Source organism: Panthera leo, chromosome A1, assembly GCF_018350215.1.
Source record: "Panthera leo isolate Ple1 chromosome A1, P.leo_Ple1_pat1.1, whole genome shotgun sequence".
Taxonomy (NCBI): domain Eukaryota; kingdom Metazoa; phylum Chordata; class Mammalia; order Carnivora; family Felidae; genus Panthera; species Panthera leo.
Window position 1 is genome coordinate 150,635,232 of NC_056679.1, and position 16,149 is coordinate 150,651,380.

A 16,149-nucleotide genomic window follows, 5' to 3' on the forward strand; every position below is an offset into this window, starting at 1 on the left:
TTTTAGCACAGAGCCCAACGTGGGGCTCGAACTCACGAACTACGAGATCATGACCTGAGTGGAAGTCAGATGCTTAACCGACTGAGCCACCCAGGTGCCCACGATTTTTTTTTAATGTTTATTCATTTTTGAGACAGAGAGAGAGACAGAGCAGAGTCTGACGCAGAGCTCAACCCCACAAACCATGAGATCATGACCTGAGCCGAAGTCGGATGCTTAACCGACTGAGCCACCCAGGCCCCAGCAATGCTACTCCTTTAAAATGTCACTACTTACATAACAAAAACTTTTTAAGGTTAAAATCTGTTAAATAAAATTTGTTTATTCCTATAGTTCTGTTTTTTTCTCTGATGCTGATATTCAGTTTCAACAGACTATTCAGTTGACAGAATCTCAACTTTAGACATCAGGCACTTATCCAAAACTGGTACATGGACTATCTACTATAATGATAGAGATTTAAATACATGGAAAAAGTTGCATTTCATGCTCTAAGGAAATGATGGAAATAGAACAAGTATATACACACATAAACGCAATCACAGTAATTCCTACAAGTTAACCACTGCTACTTATTTAAAGTAATTCTACTAACATAGTTTCATTTGTTTAGTCTTCTGGAATTTTCTATGCATAAATATAAATTGTTTTCAAGAATTACAGAAAGAAAAATGCATTCCAAATAAACAAAACAGATGTTAAAGCTAACATCTATAGAGCACGATTTTAAAAAATACATCTCCTTCATTTTTAGTACTTTAGCAGTAGGTACACTTGATTTACTCAAATTGTGTTATCTATTTAAAATTTTGATAAGATGTTATTAATTCAAATTTTTCCTCAGTCACGTTACCCGTTGTGTAAATTACCTTTGTGTAACAGATTATCTGACAGATTAAAGAACTGGTGGCTAAAATCTATTGCCAAATGGACACATCATATTGCTCTAGGGTCCTGCAACTCATTTGAAATCCTTTAAGTCTTTAAAAGTTCTACTGAAATAAAATGTAAACATGTTTGAATTAAGTTAAAAAGCACCTGACAGAAAAACTAAAACAAGTGGACTCAGGAGATTACATTTGTTACATGCTTTACTGTTCATTAGCCAACAAGCAGCATTTAAATTCCATGCCTATAATCCTTCCTGTACAATATACCAACCTGAAAAGGGGACTATACAATATTGTCCATCTCTTCTAAAATTTCATTAGGGAGCTCACAAATAGCAAAGTCTGAGCAATCAGGGTGTTTTGTCAACCAATGAACTACAGGAATAATAAGAAAAAAACACTATGGTGGTTCTTATCTCCTGCAGGTCATTACTCAGAAATTACCTTTTCAGTGAGGGTTTCTTTCAATCCCTACCCTCCAACCTCATATTCTCCCTTCCCGGATTCCTTCCCACTCATTAGAACATATCACTATCTAAGGGAGTCTGGGTGGTTCATTTGGTTAAGTGTCCCACTTTTGTTTATGGCTCATGTCATGATCTCACAGTTATGAGTTTGAGCCCCACACCAGGCTCTGGGCTGACAGCGTGGAGACTGCTTGGAATTCTCTCTCTCTCTCTCTCTCTCTCTCTCTCTCTCTCTCTGTGCCCCTCCCCAGCTCACAAGCATGTGCATTCTCTCTCTCTCAAAATAAACATCACACACACACACAAAAGAACTTATCACTATCTAATATGTCCTACATTTGACTCATATTCATTTTGCTATATTCCTACATCAAACTCTATGTTCCTTGGGGGGGAGGGATTTTGATGTTTTGTTCACTGCTGTATGTAGAGCAGTTTAGGGAATATAAAATGTACTCAATAAATATTTTCTGAATGAATAATTAAATGAGCACAAAGCAAAATGTTCCTGGAGAAAACACTCTCTGTGAAGTAGTTTTTAACAAACAGTAAGTCAAAGTCCTCTAACACGATCTGTAACCATTCCTAAAGCCAAAAATTGCTCTTTATCTTTCTCACGCTAACACGAAGAGAAACTGCTATCAGATTTAGAAAAACACAGCCATACATTTAATGTAAATTCTTTATTTTATGGTAAAATTGAGGTCAACAGTGACGATAATTCAATTCTATTTAATTAGTATAGGCTGAATGCGTAAGAAGTGCAAAAAATAGCTAATTGAAGGCAGAAACAGGATGTTTCCTGGTGGTTAAATTAATATTCTTTTCACAAAATTATGCTGCTTCTCCTTATTTAAGACAATGAACAGTCTTTGGCCAAGTGGGAGAAAGGAGAGGAGTAACCACATAAAGGGATTCTGAGGGGGAAAAAAAGGAAAGAACAATGAAATAGAAAAAGACACGCCGTCTGAATCATTAAAGATAGGCCCATCCAACATTAACAGTTCGTAGCTAAAAAGAAAGAAGTTCAACTGTAACAAAGACAAGCATAAGGACAGGCTCAATCTGGTTTTTCTTTTTCGTAGGAAGAAATAAAATCAGTAAAATGTTTACCACTTTAAAGAAGTGAGAGGTTGACATTAGCTTTGTGATCATCCTTAGTGTCCAGGTCAGAGTTTTCATGGCATATAACCAGCTGAGTTAGAAACCCAGAGTACAGACATAATGAGAGGAGTAGGAGTTAAAAGATGATACTGTAGAAATATCTGAGATACTGGGTTCATGGTCTAGGATCATAAATGTGTTTAAATCTGATTCTTTAAGCCACCTAAAGCTCTGTGAAGATGCAGGATGATCCACATTCAAAAATCACTTAGTTTTATTTTGCTGAATAGAGCCATATACCATGATAGACCATTTTCAATTATGAGATGGCTCAGAAAGTGTGTTTGAATTCAGAGAATGTTGAGACCCTATGCTTTTCAGTACTGAGAATTTAATCTTTCATTTGAAAGAATAAAATCTATCCAGTGAAGTTCCAATTATAGATTTCATAATGAATTCTACTTATTGCTTCCTGGACCTATCAATTCCATTAATGGATGAATATCTCTTCTGAATCATAACTCAAGAAGAAATGTCACTATTTTACCAATGATATTTATATCAGAAACAATAAGACAATGAGCCCATTCTGCTTGGATGCGTTGGTCATTTATGCATAGCAACTGGAATTCTGGGGAAAATGCCAAAGATAATCAAACTGCATACGGATATTAAGATAAAATTATATGCTTTTCATTTCAGACATTTCAATGGGGGTAGGAGAGAGAATAGAGCTCTGATTTTTATAGTGCAATGGGCAGGGAATAGGGGAGCAGGAGTCAACAAATTATCAAATACAATTCCACAAATTATATGAAGCAAGATTATAAGGATTCCTAGTTACTTTAACAGAAATGTAAAGTAACTGACCTATGAAGCATTTATATTGACCAGAGTCCAACATAAAAAATAAAAGAATTCTACTGGCCTAATTAACAATATTAAAATATTATTTGGAATCATACATATATATAAATAATTATGTTGTACACCTAAAACAAATAAAATGCTATATGTCAATTATATCTCAATTAAAAATATTGCTTGTTTTACATAAAATACAAACCCTTTACACTTAGGAACAGAATTTGTGTACAAAGACAAGATGCTTAAATAAACCAGTTAGTAGTTGTAACAATCATTGTCTTTAAATTTGTTTGGAAAGAATTAAAAAAAAAAAACAAAACCCATTACTTAAATTAATGTGCAGTTTGCACACGTTCACAGTATACTCAGGGAGAATTCAAGTTTAAAAAGAGTGAATCAATAGTATTTCAGAAATGCATGTTATTTCATCCAATAATAAATTCTATGCCTTTTCCCCTCCATATTACTCTACCACAGTACAATCTTTGAAACTCAAAACAGTAACTTTAATTCTAATTTTTAAAACGTAGCTCTTTAATAAAAACGGTTATAAATATCAGGTGAGGTTCTTTTCAAGTCCAACATATCAGAACTTTCACATACAAAATAAATGTCATAATCTTGTCATAAATGCTGTCATCCTGTTAGAAGATCCTTATTTTCATGGATTCTGTTACCTTAAGATGTATTTGGAATGTTTCTTTTGGAAATACGCATGAACTATCATTAGGCTATATTAACAATTCATTTCAACCAAAGAATCTTATCCAATTTAAGCACTTATTACTCAGTCATATTTAAAGTATCAGCTAATTACAAAATATTTAGTCTGTAACAAAAGATAGGAATTTGCTGTATTGCCATTATTTGAATGAATGTGAACCACAAGCCTTGGAAGGAATTCCAAAAGAGCTTCAAAAGTGCTTTCAACAGTGATAATAGCACTGAAACAATAACACTAATATGTAATCTCAAGACCTTAACATGGAAGAACATTTACCTATAAATTCTGTTAAAAAACAAAACAAAACAAAAACAACACACACACAAACCTTATTTATCTCTTACATTCATTCCCTTTATAACTGAAACCCTTAATTTTAGGTTTTACATGTAAAAAGCATCAAAAAAAATTTATTTTCTTTTCATTTCATATGAATTTATCATTCAAATTACCTGAATTTCATCGTATCAAATAAAATATTAACATTTCTAATTCTAAACACTATGAACTTAAAACAAATCCTACTTAACAATGTTTAAATGATTCCTGTAGATTTGGTTAGTGGGAAAGGTTCTGAGTTTTGAAAATGATAAAAAAAAGATTTTTATTTGGGAGAAATCACCTAAGTACTTATATAATTTTAAGCAGTCTCACACATAGGCAACACAAATAAATTGCTTAATCTGATGAACTTTCAAAATGTATTTTAATCTCATTCCAAAAAGAAAGAAAATTTCTAGATACAAAGACATCTCATTCAGTCACATTTAATATACATTCAGCAACTTAAAATATTTAAGGATTCAATATTTTCATCTTTTATAATTTCAATATATTATATATTTAATATATAATATATATACAATACATACAGGTAGTCAGCAGGATTAAAGTAATTTTTTAAAAGTCAGATCAATATTGATAAATATTTTTAGACTATTAAAAGGACTACATTTAGGATCAAAGAATAAAATAAAATATGGGAGTTCCAAGCCTAACAGCAAATGTTCATATAGCCAATCATTTTAAAAGATCCCTCAAGTTGGATAAAATACATTTTAAAACAATACTCTTGCTACTCTCAAGCAGCAATACTTGTAGATATTAACCATGTACATCTCCATTAAATTTAAAATTACTATGCAGCTTTCTTTACTGTAATATACAGTAGCTATTTCTTCCTTTCTGTTGGATTTTGCCATTGTTGTTATTTGAAGAGTGACTAATATATTACCAACAGAGGTGACTTTAGCTCCTTTCCCTCCTCCAAAGCATGGCTCAGTTTGAAGATTGTTCTATAGGCAGCCACTATGAATATTAACAGTACCGTTATACCATTAAGAGCAATCGATCTAGAACTAGAGTCATATGAGAAGTTTCAAAGACTGCTGGAGGTTTCTGTAAACCAAGGTAATCATAAGTATTACCTCTGTAGATAGCCCTCTCACCATCAGTTAATACAAGGAGTTAAAATTCCAATGCCACAGTATAGTAGTTAATAATCTACTCTGTAATTTTAAATATTATACCATTGATTCACCCTGAGAATACAGAGGAAGCATTTAAAACAAGATATGCTGATATGTCTTTTTCCTTTGTATTTGCTTTCTTCTAGTTTCCGATAGCCCTTCAAGGGCACAGATATTTCAATTCAAAGTGTGGCTTGGATATCCTTTTCTGTTAACGGAGATTCATGCCACAGTCAGATACTGGTGATAGAAAAGCCCAAAAAGGCTTGTAGAAAAGAGACAAGCAGCAATCCACCAGGTCAGAAAAGACAGAAGTCCCCGAAAAAGCAGAGGAGTGAAAATGTTTTTTAAGCTGCTCAGTGCCACTGTTATTTGTGTAACAGTTACCTTCATCTTCCCATCAGTAGATGGCAATTCAGAGTAAACAGAATTGGAGGGTAGACTATTATCCACTGGCAAGGTAGAGATAGATTCTGGATAAATCCCCCAGGAATGATTACCTAGAAAATTCAAGACACAAGTAAAACTTGGACAATGACTAATTTCAAAGCTTCTAATTAAAAAAATAAAATAATTTTTTCAACTTATACTTGAAATTGAGAACAAGTTTAGTGGTACAACAAATTATTTCACGTTGAAAATAAAGTAAAATAACCTTTCTACATACCTGGTAAAAATTCATTTAACTTGACTAGACTACAGTCTGGCCTTATCAGTAAAAGTACACATAAAAAGTCTAATTTACTTTTAATTAACTGCAGTAAAATCTGGTAAAATAATAAAAACATTTTTTTCCTTGTATAATACATTAATCAACTACCTCTACTGCAGTGACAGGGACAGACTCAGTAACTTCTTAGAAATCTTTTCTACCTCTACAATATCAGAATAAATTTCTTTCTCAGAAACTATCTATGATTTCAATGTGACACACTATTAATAGCTAGCTTCCAGAAACTTTTTCATCATATATTTTACTATGTTGGATAGGATATGAGTCACATAATTTATAATTGAGCTACTTCTTTAGGTTCCATAGATTCCTAAAGGCCATTTACATCTGTCATCAGCTCTACAGTATCTACTAAGCACACCCAACTAATACTGCTAGTTCCTTTGGGCTTCTTAAACCCCCACACTGGCTGATTGCCTGATCTAAGCAAAGGGAAATGGTCAATACAATAACGGATAGCTCTCAAATAACACCACACAGGAACTTGATAGTTTAGTGAACAGACTTATGGGAGAACTTTGTTCTTCCACTGAGAAATCTTTATCCTGTCAATATCTACAGTAGACCTCACTACAGGATCTTGCAATTCATATAAATATACAAGGACCTTACAATAATTTAAACGTTAGGCACTAACAAAAATCTTGTATCATCCTCTTACAACACAAAATAACTAAGACCAAGAGTGCTCATTCGAGTTTCTCAGTAAATTTTGCAATTAACCTTCAGCAAACAATTCTTACGAACAAATAGAGCATAATATTATAAAACTATATGGACTTGAGTTTTCAAATCCAAGATGATGAATCAACTTCTACAGCTCAAAGTTTTCCATGTTTCTTCTTAAAGCTTTTACAGAAAACAATTTTAAGAGGCCTATTTCTTTGTAGGTAACAAAAAGCATTATTAATTATAGGCAGAAAGGAAACCGACACCCTTTCTCATCACCAGGGCATGCCTACCTAGTGTTTTCAAAAGCAGAGTCGTGTGAAGCAGCATTACCAGAGGGGCCACGTACTGCAGTGCAATGACACAAAGGTAATAGAAGACTCGAGCCACCTGCAAACAACAACATCCTTAAGTGTCTAATACGGTGAATGTGTTATGGGTGAATTTAACTTTCATGTAATTATCAAAATGAATTGCTTAAGAGATAAGTAATTCCATCTTGGGAAGAAAGCTAAATGCTAATAAGTCTACACTTCATTATAAATGCCCCCAAATGGACTTCAGAAAGGCTTAGTTTGAAAATGAGTTTTTTAAAATGTGAAAATATTAAAATAAATTCCTTAAAAATAGCTCTTCTTAAGCGATTAATATAAATTGGAGAAAATAATCACTTAAATTCAAATGGCATATTCAGTTACATTTCAAATATAAAATAAGATGCGAAAATCTCTAGACAGACACCAAAACATCAAATAAAAATAACATGCCAAGTCATTAACCCCTCATAAATAAAAACATTAAATCCCCATTCTATATGAACATATTCAACTAAAATTTGAGGTAAAACTATAAAGAGTGTGGAAATTTATACAGTAAAACAAAAGAAAAGTGTTTGAATCTTGATAAATGTCCCTGACTATGAAAGAAGAGTGAAAAATAGGGGACCCAACATCAAAATTCTAAAAAAGACAAGATCAGGTTATATAGATCCAGTTAACTATAATGGTGCATGGATTCCTAGCACTTTCCTTCTCTGGAATTCACATTAAGTTAAATGTTTACATTTCATGCTCAAATACTTGGAAGAATGTTAAATGGAATTAATTTAGTCACTAAAACTAGTGTTTCCTACCTCGTAAGTCTTAAAGGCTAGACATAATATATTGTAGTATTTTACAAATCAGTTGGGGGTCCCATTTAGCAATAGTAGACATACTATAGCCTTGCAACCCAAACTGTATGATACTTAAAGTACTAAGGCAGGAAGAGGACTTGAGATTCTTTCTTCACTTCGCCCCACAATCAGATTGAGGTCTCTTAATATGTATCAACTTATGATTATACCATTTATTTTCGTTAAGAGTATGATGGGATGAAATTACTATTAAAGGAAATCAAAGGCTTTGTTTTCTTACAGTATACAGTGTTTGTTATTTTTCATTGTGACTAGAGTATGAAACTTACCATTTTCTGTAGCTCGACTGTACTTATTCGCCCTGCTTCTTTCTTCATCTGATCCACACATTTCTGGGCTAAGTTTAAGTAAGCTTGCAGGTGACTGCGCATCATGGCCAACCGCAAAGCACACAGCAGGATTATTAGCCAGAGTCGCAAAGTATCAAATGTAGCTTCTGTCATTCTACAGGTCAAAAAGTTGATATGGTGCTCTCAAAAACCAAAATATGTTAGCATCTAGTTAAATATGTCAATTTTCACCATATAAAACACAGGATATCTATACATAGCTACAGTTGGAGATATAAAACAAAAGTATCCCACTATACTACAGCCTAACTATAGAATACTTTGACTTGCACAATAGAACTAGACAGATAAATGGATCATGAAAGTAAAGTAGTAACATATATCTACAAGAAAAAAGCAGAAAGTACAAGGGATCCTCTTCTCTATCTACCCTTGTCTGTGGAAAAAAAAATTGGTTGTGAAATGAAGAGAAGTGGAGTGCTCTTAAACTGGAGAGTTTAAGAAAAAAAGGAAACTATAGGGGACTGCACGTGGAACTACCAAGTCAACAACCCATACCTAGAGTTTTGTCTGATTATACAGATATTTCAATATGACCTCTCTGCTGAGCTCCTGACTGGGATCATTGGAAAACCAGTAATTCTGATACATTATGAAGAAATCAGATGGCTCAGAATCCTCTCTATCAAGTCATTTAACCTATGTGCTCAAGCTGGCTCAGCTGTGAGCAATTCCTCAAGACTAAGATGAGGGTTCCAGGTGAGAAGATGTACCCTTATGATGCTTTTTCAGAGAATTTTAGAAAGAAGAGGTAACTTCTGATGTCCTTTTGTGGTTTAATGTTTTTAAAAGACCATGGTTTCTGCTTTGATAAAAGGTAACACTGTGAGTAATTGGAAAGTAACACCTAGACCACGCTCAGCATCTCTTTTAATCTCTAGCACATATCAGGTGCCTAATATAGGACAGTGCACTATGTGAAATTACTTTTTAAAAACTTTGTGAATCTTTCAAGTTAAAACTGCCATTAAGACTTACTTGTATGGGGGAAAAACATTACAACTTCAAAAGATACTTCCCTAGTTCATTAAGATTAACTCTTAAAAAAAAAAAAAACCATCATGGTCATCACTGATTGAGTACTCCAAGACAAATATGTACCAGGATCTAAAAGAAATACATTAATATAAAATGTATACTGTGTAGTCAATGACTAGTCAAGGTTTTCCACTTTAATTCTGGTGAGGCAGAGCAGTAAAGGAAACATTTATTAAGCACTTACTTCCAGCTGGTTGCATTACATGTATTCTTTCATTTAATTCCAATGACAACTTTGTGAGGTAGATACTATTATCTTCATTTTCCAGATGGGGAAACAGAGGCTCAGTGAAGTTAAATAATCTCCCTCAAGTGACAGTTTCAGTGAAGATCACAACTGGGGTTTGAACCAGCTTTGTCTGATTCTTTCTATTACTCTAACATGGTTCCACAAGGCTAATGAGTTAATATATCAAGTGCAGTTATTAGCACCTTTTAATAAATTGTTTCTATGTTTCCTTACTGTCTAGTTCTGTTAAAAGGGGAAATATAACCTAATATTAGTTAATAATGTTAAGGCATTATTTTAAAAATTTGATAGGTATAATGATAATATTATGTCGGAAAATGCCCTTATTTCTTAGAGGTGCATACTAAAGCTCTTAGGGATAAAAATATTAGACTTCTAATTCACTTGAAAAACTACTACATCAAAAAACAAACCAAAAAAAGGGGAAGGAAATATGGAAAATATCAACAACTCTTATAATGGCTGAACATGAGTTTCCATTTGTACTACTCATTATTTCCTCTATAATTTTCACAATTAAGGGGGGAAAAAAAAAAGAACTGCAGAAAGTATCTTAAAAACAGGCCCCAAACCAGAAAAATGTCAGGTAACAACTAGACATGATGTGAGGAAGCAGAAAAACTTACAAGTGTGCAAGACAATATTGGTGTGGATTAATAATTGTTCACATTCATAAAAAGGTTAAATGATGATTTGCCAGTAGCTTCAGTTTTAGAACACATCTTTTAGCATTTCTATTTATGTTTTAAAAGTACAGTGTCTTAATATTATCATTAAAAAATTTAAATACAGGAAATACCATTTTGAAAAAGTTACGATTCAATAAGGAAACAAAAAATAGCCACCAGATACCCATACTTACAAAGGGACACTTTCTTTACCCAGTGGTGGGTTCATAATGTAGTCTTTGGTGATTGGTTTAACCCAGAGCAGAACCATAAATAAAGGAGCCAAGAAGTTGATATGAAGTAATGTTCTGAAAGTATGTAAGAAAAAAACATAAAAATCCAGGAATAAAATACACTAATAAACTACAGGAACTTGGAACTTAAAAAATGAGGTAGAAACTTATTTTCAGTATTCTGTAATAAGGTATTACTGACATCATTATTTTTTTTTATCCTTATCACAGGACACTGATCTGAGCCCCTGCAAAACTACCTCATTATCTGAATTTTTCAGATGAGAACATTTAGATTCAGGAAAGCTAAGTGACTTGCTCATGGGAGTATCACAGGTTAAAGGCAGACCTCGCACTAAAATCAAAATCTGTTCAGTTCTGTTCTAGTGTTCTTTAACAATCTCCCACGATATCCCTGCTTTAATACACAGGTACTTAAATGATTCCCTAACTTTCCACAGTCAACGAATCCAATGGATTTTCAGTATACAGGCATCATCTTTTGATACTTTTTCAGTGCAGCTAAAACAAAGTGCCTCCTTACTATGTATAAGAAAGAAACAGTGTTAGCAAGGTCCAAATACTAGCAGGCATAGGGCACATGGAACCTACTGCAACAACTTACACATAAGCAAACTTTCAAAATGCAATGATCATGCATAATGTTTGAATAAGACTATTAAAATCATGATTCAAATATTTTTATTTCCTCATATTATGAACATGCCTGAAATTAATTTCCCTATCCTGTATGTACCAAGGAAATTTACATTACTCCAGAAAACCAAAATACCTGATACACTAAAAGGTTTTAGGTCTGAATTATAATTCATTGTTAATTAATGTTCTAAGTCTGTATCCCACAAAGGCAGATGACTACTAAAGACAGTTCTTATTTTAGAAAAAGACCAATTCTTCTGTTTTATTACCATACATTGCTTCATGATTAACCACAGTGAAGGGCTTAACTGGACAGTTTTAAATACATACATGCAACATTTTAAAATCATCACTACAATGCAAATGACAGTGACCTGTGTGAAGAAACAGGCCTGGGTCAGAAACCCATGAAAACCTGACCGAAAAAGGTGGAACTCTGGTTCTAAGCTCTGGCATTAAAACACATACTAGTGCCTGGTGGTGGGGGTGAGGAGAATGCCGCGCTTTGTGCCAGTCCTGCTATTCTCACAACAGAACAAGCTTGCCCACACTCCTGTATCATGGCAGAGTGCTAAAACACAATCGGGGGCTGCAATGAACTGAAAATAAAGCTCCCAACCCCAAAGGGAAAATTTTTTTAAAAAGAAGCTACATTTTACTGAAAAGGAAAAGAAGATAGGCTCCCTCCCAACCCTAAACTACCACCAAATGCTTTAAATGTTTTTATAAAGTGATTCTTTCATCCCCCAGCCTGGGTAAACCACGGGGTGCGGGGGAAGAAAGCAGCAGTATTAGGTATGCAGTGTTGCTAGGGAACACTCTAGTATCAAGGAGCAGCCCACAGCGGTTTCAGTAGCTGGTGAAGGGCTCCCCTCCACCCACCCTTTCAGCTTATTTAAATCCTAACACTGGGGTTAGTGGACTGAAGTGTGTGTGTAGAGAGGAGGGGGAGAACCAGGTTTTGTTTTAAAAGAAGCCATTAGAGAGATGGATGGATGTTGGGAGAAAAGCAGGATGTAGCCAAGAGCATGCTGAGTAAAAAGGAAGGGAAAAAAGAGGGAGGAAGAAGTGGTTACTGGGAAGTGAGAATAAGTAAACACACACATAGAGCATATGCCGAAAAATAGAGGTAAGGAGAAAACCAAAAAGACTGCAAAATTAAAATAACGGAAAATGACATAGGTAAGAGAGGTAATGTGAAAAGACTAGAGAAACAATTTCATTAAATACAGGGTTTTAAAGAACAGAAATGTTGGGAAAAATGATCACTCAGAGAAACTCAAAGACTATATACACAAATATCAAAATGGAATATTCTCAACTTGGGCTTCTACTGCAAAACATGAAGACAAGACGGAAATTTGGTCTGGATATGAATTCAGAGAGATATAAACCTGTCGTTCTGCCAAGGTGTCTAACAGTCAACAAAAAACATCTGTAACAACCACAAAGAATATGGTAAATGGGTTTTGAACTATATGTGGAGATTCAAATATTATTTCTCCATCCTAAATTTCATCCAGGATTTCTCCAATCCTAAAATAGGATTTGGCAGTTAAAAGTAATCTATGATATTTAACACTGTACAGTATCAGCAATCTCCAAATAAAATAATGTATTATTTTAACAAGGGTCTCATAAACAGATCAATAATTTAAAAAGAAAAAACAAAACTTATTTCTTATGTACAAAATTTTAACTTTCAAAACAATAAAAACATTTTAAGTAAAAAATTATTTGCATAAAATTATTTACATAAAATTTAAATAAAATATTTTAATTAAAATGTTCTGATTAAAGAAAATTTCCACAGATCCTTAGTTCAATTATAGGGAGTATTTCATAAACACTGACTTCTGACTTAAAAAGAACTAACAGAAGTACTCACATTTCCATTTTAACAAGTGAAAAGGAAACTGAGTAAATGATACATGTTTTTAAACATAGGACTTAAAATTTAGAAGTGAATAAAAGAAACCTGCTTCTAGAAGAGGAAGTAGTATGACATCAAACGGTTATTAATTTTTAATACAATAATTTATTATTTCATTACAATAATATACCTTCATTAAGATGGAAAACATATATTTATCTGCATGTGCTTATGTACATTTTCCGCTTACTGTGTAATTTTTTCTGTTGCCAAATTCAGGGCATCCAGATGCATTTGAGCCAGTCGTAATCCAGGAAATGTCAAAAAAGCCCCAATGAGTGAACAGAAAATAGCCAGGAAAAATTTGAAGGTAAGTTTTGAAACAGGACCCCTATAAATAAAAAAATAAAAATAAAAAAAGTAAGAAGTTCTCTAAGTTAACTTTCTAGGAATTGCCTTTCTTCTAATCCATTACTTTACAAACCACAATAATAACTAATAAAAACTAAGTAAACTTTTACAAAAAGAGTTCTCTTACTCAATTATAATGAGCCATATTTGGGTGAACTATAAACTAAATCAGGCCTCTCTAGCCACATTGGTAACAACCCAACCTATAAATTCAACACAGAATTTGATATACAACTCAGTATAAAGTTATTTAAGGAATTAAACCAAATAAGAATACAAATAAGAATTCTATGAAACATACTAACTTTATACACATGTAAAAATTACGAGCAAGGATATTTCTAAAAGGGACAATCTACTTAAAAAGAAATCCTCACAGATTAAAAACAAAAAGCCACAAAATGCTGTTGTACAAAAAAATGGAAAAATTAAAATTTAAGTGATATTTAGTATTTATAAAAACTTACTGAGATTCTAAACCTTGCTTTTCAAGAAACTGCATCGCACTATCTGAAAAATTTGTAAACCCTGCAGGGAGAGAAAAGAAAAATTCTTAATACAGAATCTTTCTTTGGAAATAAAATGTTAGAAAACAGAACATCTTAATGTTGAAGTGACTAGCTTAGCTCTTTCATGTGCTAATTAGTATGCCATAATGCAATAAAATTTGGTTATTAGCAGGAATAGTCTTTGAAAACATCCCTTTGATATTTGTACATTCCATAAGTGTGCATAAAATTTGCATTAAAATTTGCATCTTTATCTATGTGAGTAAACTTTAGCACTGTAGAAACTTACTTAACTGTAAGGAAAAAATGGGGAAGGGGTGCATTTTTGAAAAAAGGTAACAAAAAATTCAGCTAAAACAACTACAAAAAAGGAAGATCTTATTTAAGAATAATAAAAGTTAATTATTTAGGACATTACAGAATAAACACCTCAACCCTAATTTTAAAAATGTATCAGATATAAAAATTAAATAATGAAGTAAAAAATATTAACATTTGATAAAGCAAAATTGATTTTTAAAGTAATTTGAAATGATTACCTGTTTCGAGTCCAAATTCCAGATAGTTTTCTGTTACAATCAAGACTGCCATTGCTTTCACAAAGAAAAAAAATCCAAAAGTAACACAGACTGATCTTTCACCACCATCTTCGACTTTAAAATAGTGTGTAGTTAATGAAAATAGAACTTTGCTGCAGAAGGAAAAGTTCAGGAAAAACCACAAGTAACTTTGTGGGGAGTTATATACAACCATCTTTACAGGATTTGAACTCCAGTAAAATCTGACTACAACATTTATTTTAATTCCGCAACATCATTATCTACAAGGTACCCTTTGGAAGGAAGTGACAAAGTAATGAAAATCTGATTAGTCTTCCAGGAAATAGGACATAAAAACAAGCAAATTTTAGCAAAGCTTATAACATTTTTAAATTAATGAAAAGTGCATACACACATTAAACTGTGTAACTAGGGAAAAAATCTATTTCTATTTTATCTGACTCAAATTTTACTGGGACAGTATTACAACAGTTTTATGAAATAGGTTCCCAGTGACATGAAACACCAAGGTAGAGGTTATTTTAGGGAGCTATCTTTTATTGGGCATGTTTTTCAAGTAATTTAGAATTAAACACACAAACACACATCACAGAAATCTGCAAACCATCCAATAATTCAAAATTTGAGAATTACTAATAGCCACTGGTAAACTGTGTTATCTGGGATCATCATTTCACAGTACCATTAAACAAAAACTCCAGAGAAATTAAGTTCTAGTTGAGCATTCAAAAACAGCCAAAGGTTCAACATGCTCACCTATCAAAACAAAATTAAAATGGTTTAATCTTATACAAAAATATTAAAGAGATTATTTTATCTGAGCCCTTCCCACAACTGACCAAACCAGTGGATGATCCAAAGCTAGAACCCAGGTTTCCATTATATCAAATTGTTCTCCTTGAAAGCATAAACCTGCCAAACAAAATAATAAAGTGCTTGGCAAAAAAAAAAAAAAAAAAAAAAAAATCTAGAAAAGCAACTTTTACATCAACTATGTGTCAAGCATGACAAATAGTAACAGCTGTAACCTAGTATTTATAAGTGCTAGGCCTTACCAATTAACTCATTTCACTCTCACCTTAACCAACTATTACCATTACTTTATATATTTAAAATTTTACTGGCACAAAAGGGTTAAGTAACTTGCCCAAGATCACACAGCTAAATTAGAGGAAGCAGGGATTTAAATCTAGATGATCTGAATCCAGGGAGTATTCACTTAACTTATTATACTCCCTCTTCTAAACTGTAAACAGCACCTAAGTTATATGGTAGTTGAGTAGTACCACTTGAAACCTTCTAAAAATAGAGGTGCCATGATAGATGTGAATAGTTCAAAACATTCTCATAATCAGAAGAATCCTTCTTCATGAAAAGTTAAGAAAGGGTAAGAATTCTCTTCCATGTTTCTTAAAAAAGTATTCCTTTCTGCCCTATTTAAAAATGGTTAATATACTTATTACTCATTCTCTATTTCTT

At 32.9% G+C, this 16,149-nt stretch overlaps 1 protein-coding gene across 6 annotated transcripts in view; it reads right to left on the reverse strand.

Moving 5' to 3' along the window:
* Nucleotides 1-2,025: 2,025 nt before the first annotated feature.
* TMEM161B (transmembrane protein 161B) overlaps nucleotides 2,026-16,149 on the reverse strand; it is a 72,133-nt gene continuing 58,009 nt past the window's right edge. For 4 of the 6 annotated variants that reach the window (XM_042942967.1, XM_042942962.1, XM_042942986.1 and 1 more), the window contains 7 exons: nucleotides 14,650-14,801; nucleotides 14,069-14,129; nucleotides 13,441-13,581; nucleotides 10,619-10,732; nucleotides 8,388-8,562; nucleotides 7,217-7,313; nucleotides 4,936-6,021 (listed from right to left, as the gene is read on the reverse strand). In XM_042942967.1, the coding sequence (XP_042798901.1) occupies nucleotides 5,744-6,021; nucleotides 7,217-7,313; nucleotides 8,388-8,562; nucleotides 10,619-10,732; nucleotides 13,441-13,581; nucleotides 14,069-14,129; nucleotides 14,650-14,801 (1,018 nt within the window). In that variant the 3' untranslated portion in view covers nucleotides 4,936-5,743. Of the gene's footprint in view, nucleotides 2,275-4,935; nucleotides 6,022-7,216; nucleotides 7,314-8,387; nucleotides 8,563-10,618; nucleotides 10,733-13,440; nucleotides 13,582-14,068; nucleotides 14,130-14,649; nucleotides 14,802-16,149 lie in introns of those variants that run through there. The other 2 variants (XM_042942976.1, XM_042942984.1) reach the window with 2 other exon arrangements.